At 39.4% G+C, this 20105-nt stretch overlaps 1 protein-coding gene across 9 annotated transcripts in view; it reads left to right on the top strand.

Moving 5' to 3' along the window:
• Positions 1-20105, top strand: part of ARHGAP15 (Rho GTPase activating protein 15) — a 362427-nt gene that overhangs the window by 301385 nt on the left and 40937 nt on the right. For all 9 annotated transcript variants that reach the window (XM_065070247.1, XM_021296541.2, XM_021296543.2 and 6 more), the window contains one exon: positions 292-397. In XM_065070247.1, coding sequence (XP_064926319.1) covers positions 292-397 — 106 coding nt within the window. The remainder of the gene's footprint in view (positions 1-291; positions 398-20105) is intronic.

Genomic DNA, 20105 nt, shown 5'->3' with positions numbered 1-20105 from the left:
TGATGGTCCAATAAAATAAATGACAAGCATAAGAATATAATTATGTGAACTGTGAACCATAAATTTCTTCCTTAGGATCAAGAGAGAATTTTTAATCCTTGTAAATCACTCTTTCTCCCTATTAAGGTGACAGAAGGTATGATACATTCTGGTTTTAACCATATATTAATAATGTTTTTTCTTGTTAAGGTACGAGATACAGTACTGGGCAAAGTAATGTCCTGATACAGCACTCAAGTTGTGATATATAAAGATATATCTATATATATATATATTTTTTTCCTTCCTTAGAAATCCAGGACAACACCACTCGCATCAAATCCATAAGGAGCCTGGTAAAAAAGCTTCCGAAACCAAACTATGACACAATGAAAATCCTCTTTGAACACCTAAAGAAGTAAGTAGAACTGTAATAAAAACAGGTCAATAATTTTAAAAGGAATTGGAGTGTAATGTCTAAATCCTATTGGAAATTTCATCCAAAATACCAAAGAAAATTACATTCTTTGGCAAAACTAAGCATGATTTATGCTACCTATGTATATCCTATTCCTGCTCAAAAAATCAGTATGTGTAAGCAAAGGCATGACTTTTTCTTTACTAGAAAACAGTTCTGTTTTCTTCAATACAGTCAGACACATGGGGATTACTATACTACAGATATATTGAACTGGACAAGTGCAACATATTCCAGTATTGCAGCTGTCCAGTTCGGTTTGACTTTCTCCAACAACGGACCTTTTGATCACCATATTTTCACCATCAAGATCCCTGCCATTCAAACTCTCTTATTGAGGCTTGTAATGATAGAAATAATTTCAATCAAGAAAATCCATTATGAGCTCTTGCACCTCACAAGAAAGCTTGTGACAACACCAAACATCTGAGAAATGCTGAGGAGAGTTCTGGAAGTCCACTTTTTGTCTCCTAACGTTGCTGAGATACCACAGAGGCAGAAAAATTACACTGTGAGGCTCCACATTATCACTCCTCTGTGGTTTCTGTGCTCCTTGAGCTCCGTTTGCAAGACATGTCAGCCCACAGAGTCAACCCAGGTTCCATTGTTCACTTCGGGTTTTGTTCTCATCTTTCATGGCATTAACAGTAAAAATGTACATAGACCATGAGCTTGGAAACCGACCTGCAGCTGTTTGACTTGCAGAATGACCAGGCAGAATTGGCAGACCTCAAGATGGGGAAACATGAAGGGCAGGGTTCTGTTCCTCCCTTCGTGGCTGTCCCTGCTGTTGGGACTAATGTGCCATTTTCTACAATCACTTCTCAACCAAACTGCCCTTAAAATTGAAGGGACTAAGCAGAATGTAGGGCCCTTGTGCACAGAGGAGTTGCTATCCCAGGAATGCTATAATGACCCCAGTGAGGCAGTAATAAAGACTCCAAATAAAAGGCTACTCTGAGCTTATAATGAATGATGCCTTTATACTGATCTTTTCTGCTGTGTTCTCCTGGCATATACATGTAAGAGATGTAGATCCTTTATCTTGTTTTGCAGCTTCCAGTTGAAACTGCAAAATGAAGTCCATGCAGTCACGGGAATGTCCCCATTTCATTAAGCATGGAAGGATTTTAAACAGCCCATAAAATGACTGAGTTTGGCCTTGCAGAAAAACAGTTTTCTAGGTATTCATCTGACATACCATGTGTGCATATTCTCTCACTCAGTGGGTTATCTAGAGAAGGATGAAAATTTATTACTGTCAATGGAAGAATAATAAGGGAAATTATTTCCTGGGAAGAACCTGAGTGCAAGAAGTGGGTACAAGCTGTCAGCTCCAATATGCCATATACAAAATTTACTGCACGATGTGTGGCATTGATCCTAACCTGAAGAAACTTTTCTTACCATGTCTTGGGAGAGAGCTATCAGGTATACACAATAAGTCTTTGCTCTCATAGTTAAATCACATGATTGAGACTCGGGAGACGTGGGTTCAGTTCTTGGCTTTGACCGGATGCTCTGGGTGACCTTGGGTAAATCACTTAATCTTTCTGTGTCTTGGTTCCTTGTTTACAAAATGATGATAATACTTTCTTTGTCTGCCTTGGCTTTTTAGAGCATAATCTGTTTGGGACAGTGATAGTTTCCTGCTGTGCATGTGTAGAATAACTGCCAAAACTGGACCAAGACTAGTGTTTTTGGAGAAAAGGAAAAAAAAAACCCACCACCCTAAAATACAGACAACAAAATACCAATACTTCATAATGCATATGTATGGAATACCAGGCTTAAGTCTATGGATATAGTATAATCTAAATAAGCACATGGTCTTACCTGGTTGTGTCTGCAGAAGGCATGGTGAAGATGGAAGTGTACTTCCTCATGGAAGGACTATCCTATAAGCTTTGATCCATTGACACAGAAGAAGCAGTAGAATAGATACTGAAAACACAGAAAAACAGATAAAAACTAGTATGTTCTCTTGAACCTGTCAATGTGAAAGAAAGAGGCCAGTCTGCATGACCTTGTGGCTCCGTAAACGAGAATAAGGAAGCTTACACACACTCCTAGTAATTAAAACATGTTTATATTATTTAAATATAGGCAATGTGTGGCTATTTAAATTAACCTAGGAAACAAGACTAGCTTGCAGAAGTTACAAAAAGCAAAATCATATCACTTTTAGGGATATTCTTTGGAAGAGGGGTGTCAATGTGCATGATGTGCCAGTCTCATCACTGAGTTGCACCTTTTGCCATCCTCTTCAATCACAGAGTTTGCTCAGTGTAAATCATAGGATGTTCAAAAGTTTCTGATTAGTTGAAAAAAAATTAGGTAAATTGGTTTGATTAGAGGCATATTAATGCAATTTCTGTATTTGTAGCTGCTCTTGCCCAATGTTGAGCTGAGCTTCAAGGGGTTTCTGATGGGGATCTAAAGCAATGCTTGGGGTTGCAGTACCTGTTTTTTGCATTTGATAGGGAAAAAAACCCCACACATTTCCCCTGTTTACCTCTGCATGGAATTTATTCTACTACTCATAAGGGAAAGAAGCAAAATATGGGGCTGAACAAACGCATCACATTGCTCTTGTCAGTCTAATACCATATCAAATTGTTTTAGTAAACTCATACTAAAAATAATTGAGCACAGCTACTATTAGGTTATTCATACTTCTTCCCGAAGATGAGTACATCAAACAAATACACTTTTTACATATGAAAGAAACAACAAAACCCAACCTGAGTAGAGATTTTCCCAAATACCAAAAAATACAGAAAATAGCCTACTTGAAAATGCTTAAAGAACATTTACTTGCCACATATAGCCCATATACTGCTGTCTCATACATTTGGCAATACAGCCCCAAGGTCTCCAGGACTCCTTTCTTTCCTGTTGTTTATTTACAGGGGAATTTCACTCCCAAACAGAGTGAGCTAGTCTCAGGTACTAGATAAAACTGATATACCTTTCTGGCCCTGTTTTGCAGGCAGACATGAGACATGAAATGATGCAGAGATCTTGTACTGGCTCTCTGCATAAACACGAACAGAGAGCAACCAAACCCTATCTGATAAATCATTATTTTTACCCAATGATTTACTCACAAAACTAAAATTCAAGCAAAGCAGAAGGAACATCTCACTCTTAAGGATCCCACAGTATTTTATGATCGGTATCTAACCTGCTTTCGAAGCAGCATCTTTGCGGCAGCTGTTACACACCTATTGGGAAACTGAGGCACAAGAAGTCTGAATGGCTTAAAGACTGAGCCTAAGCCAGCAATGCAATCTAAAAATCTAGAGTATGGGGGGCTTTGAGGGGGTTGTTTTTGCACAGAAGCTTCTGCAGCAACTGCAAAATAGTCTTTCCACCCTGATACAAGAGGCAGGAGGGGAGAGGAGCACCCGGCTGGGTCCTCATGCTCCGAGCTGGCGAGGGCGGACGCAGCTCTGCTCCAGAAGCTGTGTGCCTGCATTATCCAGCACTGTGCCTGAGCTAATAAGCTGTGCTTATTAATGTTAAATTAATGAATCTCAGCCTGCTCTGCTTATTAGGTTGAGCTCCGTGCCACCGCAAGGCAGCTCTGCGGCTCCCAGACCCGAGCTGTCTCACATCTGACCAGGCTGGAGCACAGGGCAGCCAAGCTCCAGTTCATCTCTACCCATCCATGTAGACACCCCCGCGAAGAGATATATTACAGACAAAACCCCCCTTCTCCTTGCTTATTATTTTCCCGCACAACGGCAGGATAATACGTGTTATTTACAAAAGTATAAAGCGGATGTTGAAATAATTAAAAGGGAAGACAGGGGCCAGCCTGATGCTTCCATCCCTCTCCCTTACGTGGAAAGCGCTGAACCCAGATGCCCAACTGTGGAAGATATTCTTCCAGCAGCAGCATCTGCCTCCTTGGCAGGCACTTCAGGCAAGTTGTCTGGGGAGCTCTGCAGTTGCCTCTTGGTTTATCACGTGGATCTGTTACTGTGGCCTCTCTGGCTGCCTTGTCCGGGCAGAAGCCAATTCCTTTTGATTCACCTTTGAATCCAAGAAGCTCCATTTTTTTGCTCCATTTTCCCTGTATTATATGGACATTTTCAGATGCCATCCAGGCTTTCTGCTCTTTCAGAGAGAAAATGATGTTTTCCTTTCTGACTGCCTTTCCCCCTGCCCAAATTCTTCACTCTTATTAGCAAATTTTTGCATCAAATTCACTGGAAATAAGCTCCTCCACTACAGTAGAACCTTTTTATCTAAACCAAACCCACTAATATTAATATATTATCTAACAAAAGTCATAAGTATTACAAGATTCATGCTTTAGTTGCTTTGAAAAATAACCTTCCCTTGTGCCCATAGCTCTTTGAACAGAAAACAGCACTGACAAACAAAACACACACACCCCCCAAACCTCATAACATGTGGCAGCTGCAGTCTGAAGAGCACAGGCTTATTGCACACTACATGGAACTAAACAGACTTATTTCTACCTATTAAAGATTAAATAAATTAAAAAAAAAATAGGAGGAAAAAGCATGCACAGAGAGAAGCCCACAGTAGCCTGCACACCAGGACATGATGACAATGTGATGACAAGTCCAGCAGCAGTACCCAGAATTCTGAGGGAAAATCAGAAAATAAAGTCAAAGTATGGTAGCTAGTAATAGTTAGCAGAGGATGTCTGCAAACTTTTTTTTTTCTATAAAGTTGGTGGAGGAAAGATGTAGCAAACATATGTGATTTTCTCTTACTAAACTATGTGTCATATCAGCAGTTTCAGGCAGGCTTACATATTAAATCCAGGCTCAGGAAAACCTTTTTTTTTTTTCACACAGTAGAAGAATAGATTACGTTAAGAACAGTACAAGCCTTCTATTAAGGAAAAGAGAAGGGAAAATATAGGTTGAAGTTATTTAAAAGAAAAAGCAGTCCCTGGAATGGAAGGATTATACAAAAAAATTCTGTTTGGGAAACCTCAGAGAACTTGTGGGAGAGCTGCAACCCAAAGTGTGGGATGGGCATTTAAATTCTGCTTCAAGAAAAATGCCCAGATTCAGGAATATGCAGAAGCACAGAAGTTCTGAGCTGAAGGCAGGAGAAAGAATGACTGTTGAAATTATTTCCCAAATCAAGACCTTTCTTATAATTGGGCAACTCATGAGCAGCTCTTGCTCTTCAGCTTTATTCCTCCAAGCTTGGGGAGCTGCTACTGGAAATGTGAGGAAGAGGAACAGAAGAGCAAAGTAGGTGACTGGCCAGGAGCACAATAGACTCAGGCATCCCTGACTAAATTTTTAACATTTACATGAAGTGAATTAATAATTTTGTAGCTTGAGAAGGGCAAATGGATATCAAGACATGCTCTCGCACAAGTGCTTTTCTCTGTTCCAGCTATAGAAGTGTTTTAGAGAGGAGCTGGAGCAATGCCAACACTTGTCCCATTTACTGTGGCTTCCCAGGGCTCCTTTTGGGGGAAGGAGAAGAGTTAAACCCATTTCTCTCTGCTAAGCATACACTGGTCTTCTAAACTCTTCCCTTGTAAATTAGTAGACACAAGAAAATGTGCGCCATGCACATGTGCGCACAAGACAGAAGTAATAATAGATTTTGGATTAAAGGCAAAAAATAAATCCAGTCTTCCAGAAGCACCTTTAAGCAGTTTTATTTTATCTGCTTCGGGGTGGGGGCGATCTGCTACTGAGGTTTTTGCAGTCATGCCCTTGTCCTCCTTTTAGTGGGATAAGAGAGTTTGAAAGCTCAACTCTTCCCTAAAGAATACCTTACAGCCTAGTGTTTTTAATGAGAAGAATGACAAGTAATTAAAACCACATTTTTACCTGTGTTTCCACATACCTCCTATTTCCACATCCGTATTTAAAAATATAAACCCTGATTTTCATAACAATCAGGCAAATAATTACACTTGGTACTTTTCAGTGTCACTAAGCTTCAAAATGTACTGAACTGGTGTATCAGCAAATAACAGAACGATAAAAATAATTAACATAGTTTTAATTTAAATATTTATGATACAGTTGACTCTGTGGCTGTACCATTGTGCTAGGTGCAGTACACAAATTCAGATAGATAGAACCCCTGTTTCAAAGAGCTCCTATTGTTCATCTCACATTACTCAATATCAAATGATCTCAAAAAAAAAGCTTTTCAAACATTAATTAAATCTCATAACTTCTTTTTTCAGGTCAGTAAGTTTTATTATCCTAGTTGTGTAGATGGAGAAAGTGAGGAATGACAAGGGTAGGGCACTTGCCCATGATGACACAGAGAACAATTCTCACTTCTACTCTCCCTTTACTTCCCAATCCCCCACCCCGAGCCCCCCACGCCTTTGAAGGCTCATCCATGTGCATATAGATGCTGTGGGTGTACGTGTACATATGGCCAGCACATCCCAGGGAAGGCCGGTTACCGCTAAGTAACTCTTTGGTTAATCAAGACCATGTGAGAGTCCTGGTTCTGCTTTGCACTCACATAAGCTTTAATAAAATATCACTGGCGGAGTTAATTTATGTGATTTTGTAACCTCCTAATATTGCTTGGGGTTAGCGTTCTTTTCAACTCAAATGTTTTTTGTTGGTGAAAACTAAGAATGCTCAATTAATTACAAAACGGTTCTTTCCTCCCTCCCCCCTTTTTTTTCCTATTTTAGGATATTAGGCCCTAACACATTAACGTGCAGGATCAGATCATAAAAAGGCTAAATTGCAATGCTTTTCATTTTTCTGACTACAGATACGGGGTTTTTCTCAGAACAAGGCTGTAAAATAAATAACAGGCATGAAGTTTCTTAAGATATTCATTGGAACTTAAAAACGAAACAGAACAAGAAAGACTTTAATGCCAAAATGTCAGTGTTCTGTGCAAAATAATTAATATAACACAATGGGATCTATTCTACTATCGATTGAAAGGGAATTTATGCAGGTAATTCATTAAAGCTAGTGGGAGTTTGGCATGTAAATTCCCCAGCACTTTGATGGGAAAACAGACCCTGATGATTTTTTGTTTAATAAGCTATAAAACACATGCTTTTCAGTAGCAAATATATAAGAAGAAAAAATGAATTTCTGAACAGCTAGGGCAATGGACACCCCTGCTCTCTGAGACTTCTGAAATGACATTAGATCAAATCATTTTTCACACATTACAAAAGATGCAACAATCATTTCAATCACCACGTTAAGAGAATCAATACATTTTTTGCTTCCAGAGAATGGTATTTTACATTCCAACATTTGCAGGTTATCACCTTCGTACATCTCTCTTTGTGGTCAAGTGCATGATTAGTACTTCTGACAGGGTATTGGCCATTTTCTTATAAAGAACTACAAATTCTTGTAAATAAAAAACAAACTGAAAAAAAATGAAGAGCAAATCTGTGGACTGGAATGCACCCTACTTGTAATGGGAACAAAAAGCTGGCAATGAAATATAAACCTAAATCACAGCAGAATGACCTACTTTAAGGCATTTGCCAAAGAGACAGTGTTTTAGACAGCTCCTCTGAAGTAGCGTCTTTATGTCTATGCCATCTGCAGATTTATTATTGTGCTTTAAGAAAAAAAAAAAGGGAAAGAAAAAAAAAGGGAAGAAAAACCTACAGTATGCCTGAAAAAACTCAGCTTCATCTATAGGAAAGATTCCAGTACTGTGGGCACCACACCCACACCTACTGATGTGGTCCAAGTTTTTTCTTTAGAGGCACCTAATTAAGAAACCCTGACTCATTTACATGGATACGTTTGATCTAAATTACACTCCAAACCACACCAAATTAGGAGCATCTGTGAATGCGAAGTGTTTGTTCCCAGTCACTGGTAGAATAGGGCCAGTTCTGGACGGCACATGTTCAAGTGACGAAAAATATTTCAGATGTAACATACTTCTGAGACCCACTTTTCCACTAATAATTCATAATGAGTTAAACCAGTATCTCTGCCCAAACAATTATTTCAGGCTGTGAAAAAAATGCCATTTTACTTTTAAAAGGAAGGAGGAGGAAAAAGAGGGATAGACAACCACCTAGTTTGGTTGTTGTCCCTGGTAAAGGTCCTTAACACAACTATAAGCTGCAATTTAAATCTGTGCAGTTCACTTATTATCAGATATACGCTACTCCTGAAGCAAAGACTAAATGGAAATATCTGTGCATTATTAGTTGCTGTTCACAGGCAAGACCTTCTAACCTAATGTATGGTCTCTGTCTTTAACCCGCTGCGCCAGCTTTGCGAACAACTCCAAGTGAAGACGGGGGTCTCAGTACCCTGCGCACTGGATGACATGAAAAAGTCATGACCACCAGATTTGAGAGTGGTCCTTCCCTTTTGGTCTGTGCTGCTGGTGCTATCTGACTATGCCTGTTTGCACCCTACAAGGCCACAATGTACAAAAATGGGTCCTTCAACAATTAGGGAACTTTAATCTCATTTTCCCACCTCCTGGACAGAGGGAGCAGGGGAGGCTGCAGAAGCCACTGCTGCTGCTTTGCTGCCTTACAGTCTAAACTGACAAACTAAAAAAAAAATAGCCTTATTTTGCTCTAATTTAAGCCATAGGAGCAACCCAAGCACTGGGGAGTGCAAATCCGAATTCCATGCTGGGTTTGCAATTCCCAGTCCGCTAGCATAATTTGGCACAACCTTCGGATTTGGCCCATAGTGTTTGGCAGCCACCTTTTATTCTTCCCATCTTTTATACTTTGTGAATAGTCTAAGTTACATAATACCAGTGACAATTTGTTTATGGCAAGCATTAGAGTCACTGTTTTATGATTACATTCAAACTGTAAGCCACATTTTGACATCTAAGGATCATCTTGCATTCTCATGTATTATATACAATGAAGGTTTGTGTTCCAGTAAGGGGAGGGGGAAGGAACTTTATAAATAACATGACTCCTTTTGTCTGAAGAGATTTTAATACATTTGTCTGATCTACTGTTTTTGCAGTAGCTAGAATATAATTTGAATATATTAATATTTTCAGCAACTGTGCTCAGGGAGCCCAGTTAATAACTTATGCATGGATATATAGATACACTTCAGACAGAGGTAATGTTTTTAGCCCTTATGTTGGTAATACTTAGAAACACACAATGAAAGAGCCTGTTCTTTCCTCCTCTTTGTTGTGGGCATGCATTGTGATGGTATGGAGCCAGTGTTCTTTCTGTTGTCTACACAGCCTGGATTCAATAAGCAGTTATATATGCATATTATGACAATGTGGTCAAGGAAACCAGATTTTTTTACTATACCTTCATGTGCCTGTACAGTATAAAATCTGGTATTTATTTTTCTTGTCCTCATTCAATATGTTAACAAAATCATAATTTGATACAGGTTATGTTCACTTTATAATTAAAATTATAGAGTTAGATGAAAATACAGCAAGATGTTGCTGAATGGAAAATATTTATCTTTTCGTACATTACGCATTATGGTGCAATGTAAAAAATCATAAATCTGCAGAGCAGCTAACTCCAGCCAAACGTATGACAACTCACCTCCTCCCCTGGTCCACGAGATACAACCAGTTACCTCCTCTAAGTTGAGGGTTTCTACAACTGTCTCAGCCCCACCATTGGATGACATTGCCACATCCTCTCCAGAGCTTTGCTGTGGTCTTCTGAAAGAAGACTCTGCCATGAAGATGAGCCAAGAAAAAGGGAATTCAGAACAGCTCTGTATTTTTTATAGATCAAACCAAACCTTCTCCTGTAGCTCTCCTAGCACCTTTGTGGACAAGGTGCAAACCTTTCGCACCAGCTGTGTCCTTTGAGTCAGCATCAGCCTCAGCCTCACCAAACCACCTTAGGATATCATTTAATCTGCCTTGAAACTGTTCCCATGTCCCAGGTCATTGTCATCCCCATTACCAAGCCCAGGCCTTCACCAAACACTATCAGCCATCTTGGAGACCCCAGTGGAGCAGAGCATATGGGACCGCCCTACCGTGTAGGCAAGCTTTCCAGTTGGTAAAGTTCACAGTGAACATCAGTTTGTCCATATTCAAACTTTCAGTAGAGCTGCGGCAATATTAGTAGCAGGAAACTTAGGACCATCTCCTAGGCTAACTGTCTTGTTTCCATATCTGGATAACTGTTTCATAAAAATGTCATAAAAAAGAATGAGTTTTCCATTCCTTTAGAGCATCGACCCCATGGAAGTCATTGCAACTGCTATGGACTAAGTGTCAACCTCAAGAATTCTATCTCAGGATAAATTTCAAAGCTTGGTGAATATAATCATGTTTTGAATCCCACTTGATCACTATGGTGAGGAAGTGCTTAACATTTCTCTTGTACATGTTAACAGGTTTCCATGTTACTCTTCATATTAAATTATGTTTATACAGCTTCGCATCCCGAAACTACAGTATGTGCTTCCTAAGGAGGCACTTTCTCAGCTTATAAACCCATTTGTTACCATTCGGTTAAGGTCAGACACTTTCTGCTGCAGGGGAAGATCCATGCAGCACCTACAAAACAATAATGTCCTAAATTTTGTCTTATCTGAATGCCAGACAACACAGTGTCAGTGGTCTTCTGGAGCTCAAGACTGTGACAAAAATAATTTGCAAGGCACTTCAGCTGCATCTCCAAGAACAGCATGCCCACACATAATGCCAACAAGCAAAGCCATGCAGGGACAGACCCATTTGGCAGGCAGGTGCTCTCAGAAATGCTTCTCAGCAACTCTACTTGGTGCATTGAGACATTTTACTGAGTTAAGCTATGACAGAGAGGTTTGATGTCCTAGAAGCTGCTGAATGAATGAGCTGTCCCAAGACTGATGGGTATGCCTTGATATCTACAGCAAGACTGCACCTGTTCCTAAATCCTTCAGTGTCTGTTGAACGTGATTTGGGTTAGGAGGTCTAAGAGATGCCTGTCTGTTTTCTCAATAGTTTATCTAACTCTGTGGGTTTTGATCAGCCTCAGACAAAAGTATATATTGGCAAGTTTGGTCACTTGAAGTGAACAGTGTTTTGTATAACAGCTTCAAAGGTGAAAGAAAAACAACTACTGAGAGAGTTAGGGCTGCTTGTATAGAGAATAAAGACTTTTGTAAAGTGTCTAAGGCAGTCAGACCACAGTCATCAGAGACCAGTACATGTGTGAATGGATATTTAACTTCAAAAGGAACTAAGGAGAAAATCCAAAGCTAGTTTAAAGCTAGGAAAATATCTTGCAGAACTTGCAGTAGTACAGAGGGTGTATCTTAGGGAGATGCAGTACTACAAAGGGTGTATCTTAGGAAGACAAAATATATGGAAAATTCTCCACTCCAGGCAGTTCGTGCATTTAGTGCAATGGACTATACACATGCACAAAAAATAAACATCAAGCTAAGGTGAGTGGACAAGACAGACAAAGTGTAAGTAGAAAAGACAATGCTGACATAGTAAATTCACTGCTCAAGGGCAAGTAAAATGTAAATAAGTTTAAAGAAATCAAAGACTCATGGCACATACTCACTAGTGCATTTAAGAGATACATTCATCCTACTCATGTTCAATATCAGGGCTGAAACAATCGTGATGCTGGGAGGCATGTTAAAGCATCTTTCAAATCTGATACAAATGCAGTACATATATACCGCAATAGTAGCTTGTGGAGAGTTCAGAACTGAACCTGAAAGAGTAGGAATCCTGGTTGAGGTCAGATCCCATATAAAATCATCTCCGTTGGGCAGAGGACTGCAAAAAGACTTCCATTTTAAACACAAGATGGTGATAATACAGGTTTAAATTATGGAGATTTTATATAGAGGACAACCAATAGACCTATATTTAGAAGTTTTTCATTATTTAAAAATATTGAAACTAATCAATTTAAGAAGCAGTTACATACATAGAAGTTTACAGAAAAGGAAAACTTTGGCATGAGTTTGTTGTCCCATTTTCGTGGAATTCTTTGCCACATTCTCTGATTTCAACATCAAAAATTACTGGTTGTCTGACAAAATTGAATAATTTATTCATCATGCTGGACAAAAACCATGTGTTGTTTAGCAAAAACAGGTTTTTCACGAGAAGCTCTAAACTCCCTAGCAAAGATGCATTTCTGAGCAGGTTGTCTAAAATTCAGCATCCCAGGTTGAAATTCCAGCCAATTGCCACTTAAGGGCTTCAAGTCAGAAAGTAAACCTGTCACATCCAGGGCTGAGTTATTTGCTGTCAACTGGATTATCATAGTACAAAAGGGCTGTAATTGAAGGCTGCAAGAGGTTACAGATTGAACATAGTCAAAAGCAGTAATTTCACTTCGTAAAAGTAGATATCACCCAAAATGAGAAAAGTTAAGCTTATATAAGGTGAAATTCTGACTCCATTCTGGCTCCCAGTAGCTGGGAGTTTTGTCAGTAATTTTAACAGTAATCAAAATTTCACTCACTGTCAAAAGAAATGCTGCAAAGGGTGTGATGAAGTGAAAGTTGAAATTGTTAACTTGAGGCTTCCAAAATACATTTTCTGAGCAGGGATTGCCGTCTAACTCATTGTTTTCCTGACGTAGCAATGCAGACAGCCCTTCTGGGAACCGAGGGGATAAACAGTGCTAGTCAAGAGCATCTGGGATGCGCGATGAGGATTTTCCTGCTGTAACTGCTGAAGTTCCCATTGTTCATTATCCTGTGGGCCATGATGGAACATAAGCATAGTGGGGTATATTATAGTTTGTAAGAAGCCATTTCAGAAAGACGTAACATTACTGAGCATCAGTGACAGCGCTGACACTTTTCCACCTGAGCTGCTCTTTTGAGATATGGGTAGATATGACTGGAAGAAAGGGCATAATAGTGGCTGGCAGGGGCACTAAATTTATCAGGAGGAGGAGAATTATATTATAATGCTGACTATCATCATATTTCTATTTTTCTTACCAGTAAATCTGAAGCAAAGAATGTGATTCACACCCTCTGCTTTGGGTGTGTTGTAGAAGGGTGGCTTCTTTCACGGAGTTAAAAAACAGCTGGGTTACCATCAAAACTGGTGGCTCTGTGAATTTTGCCAAGTAGTTTTTGTTTGTCCATCACTACTAAGCACGTCAAAGCCTCAGTGTGCCCATCAGAAAAAAAAAAAAAGCTGTTAATAACATTATTCCACCTTTATTAAGAGCCTTCAGCTTTATAGAGGAATACCAAATATTATTAAGACAAAGACAAGAGGATAATAAGGAAATGTGGTTTTTCCTCTGCTGACCTAGTTTCTAACCTCACTTTAAAATCTTCCGTTGATTTTAATTACGCTTAATCTAAAGCTAAGCTCACAAATCTAGCAAACTTACGGACTGCTTTTAAGTGAATTTTCTCGCCTGTCAGAGTTCCTCAAGCTTTCTGCGCCACAGTTAGAAGTTTATTTCCAGCCCAGAGAGAAAGTTGAGGCAGCTCTCTACCCGTAATAAGCACCCAGTACCAAGATTGTCCGAGGCACTGGTTTAAACGCTACCTTGCTCAAACCGAGCCTGTGTACAGCAGTTTTCACAGAAACAATTGCTGTCCTTTTCTCATCAGCGGTAGCCAGAGGCAGTAATAAGGGTGAAGGATATCTATCATGAAAAGTCCAGTGTCAATGTGTTCCCCCAATTTATTTACTGACCTTCAATGCAACAGCCATACTCCTGACCCTCATGAGATGAAGCCTAAGGGGAAATGGCACTGAGCACCAATTCCATATCCTGTTGTTCTGTGGTCTAAATTAAGTGCTAATTAATTACCACTGGCATCTTTGGCATTGCCTGTCAAATTGGATTTGGGATATCCTTTTGCTGTTTAAACAAATAGCCCTACATCTAAAGCTAAAATCCCAAGTGTTAGCATTTTCTTTACTTTTAAATTTTTATTTGAAAATTCAGCAAGCACGTCCGTGGACTTTGCAGGTAGAATTCAAATAAAAGAAACAGGAATTGATATTGTCAATTTTGATTAATAGTCCTTCATTAATAAACATCCTGTTATTCAGTTTCCACCTGCAGTTGCTGATGTTGCCTGGAATCAATTAACTCATATAATTTGATTTATTTTACAAAGACATTTTTGGATGTGCTGTGCTGATGATAAAGGTTCTATATTTACAATTCTTCATTTAAGGGAGATTGTTACTAACTGATTTTTATTTTTAATGTTACAAGCTTCAGGCATTCTCGAACAAAAATATTTAAGCAATTTAAAAAGTTAAAGCTTTATTCATGTAAAACTATCTGTTGCCTTCTGAGCCACACAGACCACAAAAGCATACAGATTCAGGACCTCTGACAGGTTGGTCTTTATAACAAACTAGTTGTTCTGCAGTGAAAAAAAATAATCAGAAATAGAATTTTAAAAAAGAAAAATCACAGCAGAAGTTCCACCACCAGCCAAAAATATAGCTGAGGGGTCTATGTGTTATATCTCTGTCTGAACATATATTATTCTATTTACTCTCACTCTGCCTTTATCACTCTACTATCAAAACACCTCTAAGAAGTGCATTAGCATCTGCCCAACATCTGTCACGGGCGGTTTTGTTCTCTCCCAGCCTCTCCCCAAGGAGAGACTTGTGCTTGCAGTGGTCGCGTGGCTTTTGAAGAGGGGTTCACTGTCGTGCGAGAAATATATATACGTGCTGCTACAGGGCTGTTAGAGAGGGCAAAAATGAATGCCTTGTGCGCAGAGCTGCCGACAAAGGAGTCTGAGATGCTCCTTAAAGAACTTCAGCTGGCTCCTACCAAGTGGCCATACCCAAGCAGGCAAACTTCAGGCTCAATAGTGACTCGCACTGTGATGACTTGGACAGGTCAGGATTCCCCCTCTCGCCAGTCTTCTGAGCATTAGTCCAAACCAGTTTGCATTCAGACACAGACACACAAATTAAAAACCAAGCCAAAGCAGGAGGACAAAATGCTGGTTGTCAGTAAATGGAAGAACTTAGCAGGTCACTCAGGGCAGTTTTCCAAAAAGGAGACATGGAACTTTCGCAGTAATAGGGGAGATTTTGTGACAATGGTTTGAATTTCTTAGACAGAACATGGTTTGGGGGAGTGGGACCTGAGTCTCTGCCCACACCAGGGTCTTCAGTGAAGCCACCACAGTGTGAAGATGATTTTCTGCCCTTGCTGGTCAGTGTTCACCCTCTGCTTTTGAAGCTCCTCTAACCCAGGAGATGGCCAGAAAACAGAAACGATCCCAAGGCTGAGATGCAGGTACTACATTAGCTTGTCCTCTTCATGTGGCCACAGGTGGGAGCAGAGGCAGGAGCAGAGCTCCCATCCTGCAGAACAAGCAGGACTTTTCCAAAGCACATTCTTGAACACAGTCCCTATAGAGGCCTGAATCCCTTTAGATATCTAAATGCACTTTTACATCGTGGCCTCAGTCACATGGAAAATCAAGACTTTCTCCACCAGACAGGCGCTATGTGAGGTGCGTGCAAAGGCAAGAGCACACACACTCTTCAGAAAGCAGGTCCTACAGGTAGCAAAGTTCACCCAGTGGTGAAAAGATATTTATTTCAAACTGTTCCCTTATTAAACCAGGGTAAGCCAGAATAAATGCCTTTCCTCAGCTTTTTTGGAGTCCATTCAGCCAACTGTGAACTGGTGTTCAGAGTTAGTTTAGTTGTTATTTTCATTTAGGGCTAGACTCCAAGGCAGTTCATCCAGGGAAGGGCTCGTGCTGTGAGATATGCTGGGGATCCCCTGAGGAAGCCCATTCTCCACCAGGTCCCTGTCAGCTGTCCAGGTACTATATATAGCCATCCAATGGTCAGATTTAAAGGCTAGTCTGCAGAAGAAGACAGCATCAAGTGCTCATTTCTTGTGTCCCAGAGCAACTGAAGAGAAGGGATTTTTCCCAAAGAGCTGTAATATGAACCCACAGCTGCAGAGCACAGGAAGCCCATGGAGTTTCTGTAGGCCAGGAGCCATAGAGGCTATTTTCAGCAAAAGCAAGCTCTTAAGTATGTCTGAACTATTTCTGACCCTTCTCATAACGTATCATACGCCATGACCTGGTTTCTCTATTACCAGCCTTGGACAGTGTTTCAAATTCAACCTATGGAACAAAGAGGAATTTAAAGTACTTTCATATTTTGCATGGGTAAAAGAAAGTAGCTTAAAAGTGTGTTAGTCCACTATGATCATATTTTGAAAAGGACAGACACACTGTAGTGTTTTAGAGCTCCTCTATAAGCATAAAACCCAGGTCGTATCTACATACACACAAAACTTCAGTCCCCCCAAACACACTATCCAGATTTCACAAAAAACAAGCTGGGGATTCAACTGATGATGTTTGCATTTGCTTAGCTTCATCAGCTGGTGAATACCGCTGTAACGCAACTTAGCAAATCATCCATAAAGCCAGTACATAAATAATAATGAGGTTTAGTTTGCATTCATAAAATATCAAGAATCCCAACTTATAACTAAGTTTTAAATCTATCTACATTGCAGGGCAATGAATTGAACAGTTTACATAAATAGTGCTTATGATTATCAGGGGCTCACTTAGCACCAATTATTTCTGTAGGTCTCTGAAGATGGGGTTAAGGCCCTACATCCTTCCTCCACGGCAGGTGTACTTTGCTGTCTGTCCTAAGCTGGTGTATCCAACTGGATATGGGCATGTCTGCAAGGTTCTGACCTGTTGTAAAAGGACACCTATTATTGTTTGTGTTTTAAGAGGACTCTTAAAGCCAAACTTTGTACTTCAGTTGTCTTTTTAGTACCAAAAACCACTTAAGTTCTTGAAGAACAACTACTACAATTGAAATGAAATAAGTTTGCAACAGAAATTGATGTTGCAGTAACATGCTATATCTCAGGAAAGTATGTAACAGGCCTTAAATGGAAAGGAAATACATTCAGAAGAAACCTGATAGTTTATCTCTGCATCATTTTGTACTTGTGCTTCCTTCCTAATACTGAAAAACCTGACTGCAAAAGCCTTGCCAAAATGTGCTTATACACACACAGACATTATCACTTCGTAGGATGGTACGTTTTATTATCAGGTTATTTTCCGGTACATTTGGCACAGTTAAGGTAAGTATATTAACTTTACTTCCAAATAAAGAAAACAAAGTTGTACTGAAATGTCTCAACCATTGTCAATGAGCTAAGAACTGACAGGAGGTCCAAGTAATCAACCCTGTCTACTGCGCCAAGCTTTCCCCTGGGACATCTCTTCTGATCATACAATGTATCTGACTGGCATGGATGTAGAATTGCTTTCAATAAAGATTTTATTTCAAGGTTGGATGATTCCTTCCCGAATGTCTTGTCACTAAAGCAAAGTATGTAATACCTGCTATTTTTTAACTCCTGTGAACAAGCATTTGGGAAAGAGGGGAGAACAAAGTGTTGAGCTAGAAACTGTTCATCGTAAGAGTCAAATTTTAAAATGTTCAAATGGATTGGGAGCTCTGCAACAGCAAAAGTCAGAAAACTGCTGCATAAAAACTGGCCCATAACAGTGCACCGAAAAGGTCTGTTAACAGCGTTGTAGTTGAGTTGAGTTGAGGGCAGCTGAGCCAGTCCCTGGGTCAAGTTTTTAACCTAAAAACATTACATTTGCATGTCCCTGAGTATGTACAGGAAACAGACGTTAGCTAATTTGAGGATAATTATTGGTAAAGCGAATCAATGGGACGAGCAGACTTTGACCCATTAAGGCAGTTCATAGGAACTCACATTTCAAACCAGCCGCGTTGTCAATCGGGACGAGCAGCTCTGGCCATGACGGTGGTCACTAGACCAGTTCAGCAAAGGTACAAAACCCACCTAAATGGGCTGTCATGGAATAATTAACTGAGAGAGGAGCTGATTCCTAATTCTGTAAGGTTAGTTTTATACCAAGAGAACAGATGTCACAATTACATAATTTTTTTTTTTCCTTTCTGGGAAGTTTTCTTTATTCCCATGCATCTTTAATCATTCTTGGACTCTGTTTAGATCTCGGTTTCTGTCTCTCCAGGCAGTGACTTCCTTAGTTAAATAAAATATTGTGCGTAATACTGGTGGGCAGGATTTTCATAAGACCAAAACCTACTTTTATCCCTCAGTCCTCTACTGAACTCAGAATATGGCATTTCCCACACCTGCCATTCTGGCCTATAATATCTTACCAGGTGACACGTTCTTACTCTTACTCTTCGTTTTGTAATGTGCTGCCTTGTATTCATAGTCTATATTACGAGTTCATGGAAGAGCAGCAGGATTGCCTTATTGAACAGTTACCCTTAGATATAATTTAAAACACTAATAGAGTCCAAGGCATGCCTAAAACCAGTTCTGCTAAGGTTAGAAATGCCCCCAACATTGAGAAAACCTAAATCCTTATAGGCTGGAAAGGGCTAAGAATGCAAGACCGAGCAGTCCTCACTGCAGCTCTATCTTCAAACACTCTCCAGCTTATGATGAAACAGTGTATTTACAATGGGATTTTGCTCCCTAAATAGGATGAGTGCCCCTAATTTTTTAGGTAGGAACATTAAAAAAATGAGGGATCAGAGGCACTGTTGAAACGTTTTCACCTCCTCAGCCTTTACTACAGAGTAAAAACGGATGAGGAACATTTCCTAACACCTAGTGTGTTTGAAGTACTAATCTAATGTGCTTTCCAAATGTCAAAATTAATAACGACTTTATTTAGAGAGTTTGAAAAGTGTAGGTTTAATGGAACTTGAGAGCCAAACTCACCATACAATGACCCCTCTTAGTTGTAGAGTTGCCCTGCCCTCAGTCACACGCTTTCCAGCTTACGGTTGCCTTGGCAACAACCAAAGCATAAATTCCAAGTATTTTTGCTTATATATCTGCCATTGACACTAGAACCTTCCTATCAGACACTTCTTCTGTTTTAATACATCATTAATTTCATTACTATTAATAATGAAAATTGCATTTCCTGTACATCTCCTGACTTGTGATCTTAAAGAAATGAAGCCATTCTTGAAGTTTCCAATTCAGCTCACTATTTTTTGTTTTGGAGGGGGGTGGTAATCTTGCACAGCATAATGCCAAACAATTTCTTGACATGGTTCCAACATCTGTGGTACCAGATTATAGATCATTCCTAAAATAGTCTTAAATTGATGGATCATTGCTCCTTTCATTTGGACTTAACAAAAAGTAGCTCTGGCATTTCCTTTCACTTTTTATGTTTTAAATGGTATATCACTCTTTCTGCTCTTTTTTTCTTGCCAAAAAATAATTCTTGCCCATTTTTAGGGATTTTCTCTTTTAACAACTGAATTTCACTTAGCAGCTACAGTAATAGCTTAAAATGTGAATGTTTGTTTTATTTTGCTTTGATTTTTCTTTTGTCGACAGATGAAAAAAATATAGAAGTTCATTGGTAAATATTTGTAACTTTAAAAAGGTGTAAGGTCCCAAACTTATTTTATTCAGGCTGGATTAAATTCCTTCCACCTTTCCCTTCAGTAGCTGTATTTTACCACAGATTATTTAACCACTCAGACTTTCCGAGTTTACTTAGTTTACAGTTTTTTTTGTTATTATGGTCATCAGAACAAGTATGACTGCATGAACAGATAGAAAATATTGAGAATTCTCAAAAGATTTTATCAATACAATGATGATTATACTAGCAGTAAGCATAGGAGCCTCAAATATACACAAATATAC

This window comes from Columba livia, chromosome 7 (genome assembly GCF_036013475.1).
Source record: "Columba livia isolate bColLiv1 breed racing homer chromosome 7, bColLiv1.pat.W.v2, whole genome shotgun sequence".
NCBI classification, from domain to species: Eukaryota; Metazoa; Chordata; class Aves; order Columbiformes; family Columbidae; genus Columba; species Columba livia.
Note: the sequence above shows the minus strand (reverse complement) of the source record. Positions and strands in the feature narration are given on the sequence as shown.